The sequence below is a fragment of the Scyliorhinus canicula genome, chromosome 14 (genome assembly GCF_902713615.1).
Source record: "Scyliorhinus canicula chromosome 14, sScyCan1.1, whole genome shotgun sequence".
Taxonomy (NCBI): Eukaryota; Metazoa; Chordata; class Chondrichthyes; order Carcharhiniformes; family Scyliorhinidae; genus Scyliorhinus; species Scyliorhinus canicula.
The window spans coordinates 35,704,205-35,710,740 of record NC_052159.1 but is presented as its reverse complement, the minus strand read 5'-3'; the positions used below and the strand labels follow the sequence as shown (position 1 = coordinate 35,710,740).

General features: G+C 44.3%; 1 protein-coding gene across 3 annotated transcripts in view; it reads left to right on the top strand.

Annotated features, from left to right (window-relative positions):
• Nucleotides 1–675: 675 nt before the first annotated feature.
• ufm1 (ubiquitin-fold modifier 1) overlaps nt 676–6,536 on the top strand; it is a 54,178-nt gene continuing 48,317 nt past the window's right edge. For 2 of the 3 annotated variants that reach the window (XM_038818371.1, XM_038818373.1), the window contains exon 1: nt 676–704. In XM_038818371.1, coding sequence (XP_038674299.1) covers nt 691–704 — 14 coding nt within the window. In that variant the 5' untranslated portion in view covers nt 676–690. Of the gene's footprint in view, nt 705–4,599; nt 4,703–6,536 lie in introns of those variants that run through there. The other variant, XM_038818372.1, reaches the window with a different exon arrangement.

The window sequence follows — 6,536 nt, the reverse complement described above, 5'->3', positions numbered from 1 at the left end:
TTCAAGTGGCAGAAAACAAGGTAAAGAGGGAACCATTGTTCCTGCTTATTATAAAATATATTCTATGTTCAGAATTAAGTCAAGAAATAATTGACAAGTCTGCTATCTGGTATACACGTGGCTTGTCGCAGATGAAAGATCTGAGAGCACTGTTTGCTTTTTCATTCATTGAATAAAATAATGTGATTACTTGTCTAATTTGTTTTATATTTGTTTGCTGCTAATGCAATATGACACTCAGTGAGTTTTTGTCAGAAAATTGTGGGCTGATGGTGCAGGCATTCCTGATGTGCCCTCTTGTCATGAGCTGAATGCGCTGAAGTGATATATTTCCCCTGCAGTATAAATATTTTTTTCCACCTTCCGATTCCTGAAGCTTGGCTAAAGTCCAGATATCTGGAGGAGCTCTAACACCATGACCTTCTGTCATATTTAATTTCACTTGACAATCAACTTGTGCTTCAGAACATCCCAACAAGGCAAGACTTTTCTGCGCAGGTTTGTGTTTATTTTTATTTTATTTCTGGAAATACTTTATCACCTCAGGTTATTAGCTTTGATCTGTTTACAGTGGTTGGGAGCTAGCTTCTGACATGTAAGATTTTTAAAGATCGACATGTGGATGGATTCCAGCTTCAAGGAACGGGAATCCTTGGCAAATATCTGTGGCTTTATTGCAAGAAAACTTACATGATTGGAGACAGGTAAGTTTAGTGGATCACATACCTATTGATCAACTCAGTGGAGCTTCAGAGTGACTTAAATTGCTTTGTGGAGCAAAACGTTAGCGTGTAGGTACAGCTGAGGGAGATTAATCATGTTGATTAATAAGGGGGAAGAAATTGAAATTGAGGTCGAAGATTTAGTCAATATGTTGGGGTTCAAATGTTTTTCTTAACAGCTCTCGACCACCAAATCCAGAGAGGGTTCACCCTTGGCGTTTCAGGGCATAGAGAACATCCATGGCAGCAGCAGTCTAGCATTTGGAGTGTTTGGTGTAGGTGACCATATCTCTGATGATATATTCCAGGAAGACCTTGAGAACCCCACAGGTTTACTAGGAAATGAGGCCAGAGATGACTTGATGCCACTCCATGTCGATCGATGCAGCAAATGGCGGGTTTATTGATTACCTAGATATTGTCTCGGAGGACCATGTGGTTCCTTTTGGCATCACCTTTCCCAAGACCTTTCCCACCTTTGCATCTACCAGAGATCCCAACAGCCACTTAAGGCCAAGGACTTGAGTGCTGGGAACACATGGTTCACTCTTGTGTTGTGAATGAGGTATAATTTGTGAAGGGTGGAAGTAGGGAGACTTGGAAGAAGACAGTGGCAGTTGCAACTTCAAGTAACAAAGGCACACAAAGTGACAATTTTGAGGGAGTGTGAGTCTTTCCTTAGAGGTAGGTGAAACATGTTTTGCTAACAGTTTGGAATGTAAGGCGCAAAGCCAAAGGCGTGAGGGTGCTGGAAGCTAGTGGAAGATGAGTTCAGTTAGAACCATAGAATTCCTACAGTGCAGAAAGAGGCCATTCGGCTCACCATGTCTGTACCGACCCTCTGAAAGAGCACCCTACCTGGGTCCACTACCCCGCCCCATCCCCATGTACCCACCTAATCTGCACGTCTTTGGACACTAAGGGGCAATTTAACATGGCCAATCCACCTAACCTACACAGCTTTGGACTGTGGGCGGAAGCCGGAGAATCCGGAGGAAGCCTACGCAGACATGCGGAGAAGGTGCAAACTCCACACAGACAGCTGGAATCGAACCCGGGTCTTTGGTGCCATGAGGCAGCAGTGATAACCACTGTGCCACCATGCTTTTGCCAAGAACAATAAGAAAACTTCTCAACAGCCAAGTACAATTGCTAACCAGAAATTGATACTGGTTGGCAAAAGTTGATCCCACACCCCATCCATTTTGCCGGTTGACTTTCGTGGTTGGAACCAGATTACTGGTTGAGCCAATAGGGGAAAATATTGCGAGTCCACCGTTCATGCTGGTCTAAGTACTTGTGCATCAACATGATGATGTATGCTCAATTATGAAAAACTAGTGAAGAAACTGAAAGAAACAGTGACTAGCCGCAGGTTTCAACCTTTTACCGGGAAGAACAGGAATACAAAAAATATATATGTAATTTAAACATTACATAAATCAATTTACATATTTAACAAATATCACACGCTGAAATTACACTTTCTGCTGAGTCCATTTTCAGGAATCTTTAATTTAATGAAAGGCAGAGAGGAACTTGGTGAGAGAGGAGAAACGTGATGGGAGAGAGAGAGAGAAACAATCTAGGGGAGAAAAAGGGAGAGAGCTTGGCATGAGATTGAAAACACATTCAAAATAAAAGATCCATAAAAATTCTGAATAGATCAAGTATTTAAGCATGCGGCAAATATCTGAAGGATATTTTGGTTTGTCCAGGATTTAATGTCACCAGCAGTTGAAGAATATAGCACTTGCCTTAGGATTAAAGGAGGAGACAGGGGAACGGAAGTAGGCATTTTCAGCATTCATGGAGGAGTTAACTCCTTAGATTTCTGAATGTTAACCTGCAAATTATTAGCAATAAAGGACAATGGTTGGAGTGTTAAATAGAATGGACTACCTGAATGGGTATTGGAAACAGGTTCTGTAGCAATCTTCAAGTGGGATATGATAAACACTTAAAGGGGGAAAATCTGCAGAGCTATGGGGAAAGACATTGATTGATTTTTGATTCACAATGATGTAAAGTCTTATGGGGGTAGTGCCTGTATTCCATGATGTGTCCGATCAGCCATGATCACATTGAATGGTGGAGCAAGGTTCGATGGGTTGAATGACCTACTTCTGTTCATATGTTCCTAATGAATCAACACAGAAGGAAACCATCTGACCAAACATATTTTTAAAACATAGATTTACTCAATTCATTTTTTCCAATTATGGGGCAATTTAGCGTGGCCAATCCATCTACCCTGGGTTGTGGGGGCGAAACCCATGCAAACACGGGGAGAATGTGCTAACTCCACATGGTCAGTGATCCAGAGCCAGGATCGAACGTAGCACCTCGGCGTCGTGAAGGTTAACCGCAGAAGGTCATAAGGCGTATATGTGGACAGTCGTGCATAGGGGTAGTTCCAAGGGACTATAAAGAAGCTCCATGATAACTTGCTCTGTATCAGATCGTTGCATTACTTTGTGTGTATTAATAAATACCCTGGTTTGGACAAGTCACAAACAGTTCTGTGGATTCTTTGCTAGACATCGAACACCGAACGCAACACTTAAACGGGGAAAATCTGTAGAGCTATGGGGAAAGAGCAAGGGTTCGGGACCAATTGGATGGCTTCTCCAAGGTGTTGCGTGTTCGATATGCACGACTGTCCACATTGTATGCCTTATGACCTTCTGCGGTTAACCTTCATGACGCCGAGGTCGTGACTGAGTTTCCCTCTTTCTCTGATCTAGGAACTTGCTAGATGTGGTTACAGAAGACAGTATACTTCTATCAGGTAAATTGTAGTGTTTTTAGAAGGGCGCTGTGGCTGAACAACAATGGGAAAGGATAGAATGGTTGTTTTATGTCTGAGACCTTGTTGTATGCTGGTTGTGACTGGTTAAGGGTTTATTGAAGAGACAAATATGTTTGAACAATCTTTATTGGATAGACGTAACTATACACAAGACTATAGCTGTTTTATCAGTCTGAACTGTGAGCTTTCTGCTTCTTGACTCTTAGTCATGTACCTCTCTCTTGCATCACCATGTGGACGATACTGCTTCTCCAGCTCCACACATTAACCCTTTCAACCCTAAACACCCTAACACTACAATGGAGTCAAAAGTAAACCCAATTAAAATGAATATCAAATTATCACATCACACATTGGCTATAGCATGGGTGGCGAGGTGAAAGCCAGATTTACAAACTCTCAAACAATAGCAAGCACATAGATGAGGTAAGGACACCACCAGGACTCTGAAGCAATGGGAAAGGACAGTAATGCAGTTGTGAAAAGATAAAGTGGCAAGTTTTAAAGAAAGAGGAATGATGATATATAGGGCCTTCTTTTGATTGGGTTGAAAAATAGCATGTCCCGAGTCATGAAATGGTTCTGCCAGAGTTGAGATGTGAATTGATCAATAAGCAGATTGTTGGTTTTATAGACAGGCTGTGTGAGTTCTGGCCAGCTGAGAGACCACGTTTGGAGAATGGGGGATAGGGACAACTGGGCAAAGGTGCAGGGAAGTGGAGATGCCTTGCTTTTACAAACAAAATACCAGTTTATTTTGCAGTATCCATTTGAACAAGTTAAACACTGCACCAAGACCAGAGGACAAGTGCCATAATGAAAAGTAATTCACATTCACTTCACTGCCAGAATTTCAAACAGAGGGCCATTAGTATTAGCCATCTAAACAGATGCCTGCCAAACATGGGGGTTGGGAGAAGAATACGGCAACCCAGAAAAATGAACGGAAGCAATAGGGGAAAAAAACGCAACTAATGAAGATCGGTAATTCCGATTTCACTGGCAGCATTATTTCCTCATCCCAGGCACTTCTGGCGGGAAGCGGAGCGGACAGCTGAAAGGGGGCGGGCCTTCCTCCGAAGGCTGACGTGGGATAGCGCGTGCGCTTCCGGGTGACTCGGCGCGTTCACTTCCGGGTCAGGCGACGCTGCGGCTCGAGAGGGACAATGTGAGCGAAGCGGCACCGCGGCGGGAGCGGGGAGCGGACTGGTGGGGGATGAGAGACCCGGGGGGAGGGAGAGGCCGCGCAGAGGTGGCGTTTTAGCCGGCCTGACATGAATCAGCATTAGCCCTGTGCCTGTCACTGCGATGTGCACAGTAGTCACATCATTGAAGGCAGGTTACTCACTGCAGCAATAAGGCGTGAACGTGGCTCATTGATGTCCCTTTCTCTTCAACTGCCCTTTCCTTCCAGGCACACCTTTCCATCAGGTCCACCTCCTGCCCTCCACAAGGACTGTCACCCTCTCTCCCTCCACAAGGACTGTCACCCTCCCTCCCTCCACAAGGACTGTCACCCTCCCTCCCTCCACAAGGACTGTCACCCTCCCTCCCTCCACAAGGACTGTCACCCTCCCTCCCCCCACAAGGACTGTCACCCTCCCTCCCCCCACAAGGACTGTCACCCTCCCTCCCCCCACAAGGCCTGTCACCCTCCCTCCCCCCACAAGGACTGTCACCCTCCCTCCCCCCACAAGGACTGTCACCCTCCCTCCCCCCACAAGGACTGTCACCCTCCCTCCCTGGTCCAGCTGTTTCTCAGTTTCTTCTTCAGTTTCTTCTCTGCTGCTGTCCCTCTTCCCCCTTTTGGATTTGCTGTCATCAGCCCCTCTTGTCTATAACAGTAACCCCCCAGATTTTCTCCTCTGTAATATTGTTTGTTGCTGTCCCCAGCATAGCCCTCAAACCCTGACATGTCACCTTCGTGCTCAGGTATTCCACCAGCTGCGAAAGCAGTAGGCCGCGAGCGTTGGAAGTCAGAAGTAACACTGAAAATGTGGATGGTTCAGGTCGTGGACCTGAAATGTTAACTCTCTTTATCTCTCTGCTGCTGCCTGATCTGAGTATTTCCAGCATTTTCTTTTTCATATTGTGACTTCTTGCCTGATGTGACCTGTATCCCCTGTAAAACTTTGGCTCTAACAAAACTCTGCCAACTGTCCCTGATCTCCTATCCCTTAACACATCCCACTTGCCTATCACCCTCCCTTGAGTGACCTACTCTTGACTCCTCACCTGGGGAGTTCATATTCAAATCTGTTGTGTTTAAAATCACTTCATTTAACACTGACCACTTTGACCAAGAAGAACCATTCTTATTTATTATTTGCATATTTGCTGTCAGCTGTGTCTAGATACGTGCTTAAATATGTCCTGAATAAATGCAACTACTAATTTGTAATAGTAATTTAAAAACCATCAACAGAATTATAGATGCTAAAGCATGCAACAAAATATTAACAAAGTGTGCTAATTATTTTATATATATATAAATATATATATATAATATAAAGATTTGCTTCCTGACAGGAAGCAGAGGGTTGGAATAAATGGGCCATTCTCTAGTTGGCAAACTGTAAGTAGCGGGGTACTGCATAGCAAAATTTACAGATGATCCTAAAATAGGTAGGGTGCGAAGAGGAGATAGAGTTTACAGATGGATATAGATAGGCTCGGCGAATGGGCCAAAATTTGGCTTATGGAGTTGAATACAGGGAAGTGTGAGGTTACCCATTTTGACTTAAAAAATAGAAAGGCAAATGATCTGAATGGAAAGCAGAATCAAAATGCTTCTGGCTAGCGGGATCTGGGTGTCTGTTAAGGGGCTGGTTTAGCACAGTGGGATTAACAGCTTGCTTGTAATGCAGAACAAGGCTAGCAGTGCGGGTTCAATTCCCATACCTCCTCGAACAGGTGCCGGAATGTGGCGACTAGGGGCTTTTCACAGTAACTTCATTGAAGCCTACTTGTGACAATAAGCGATTATTATTATTACTGAATCA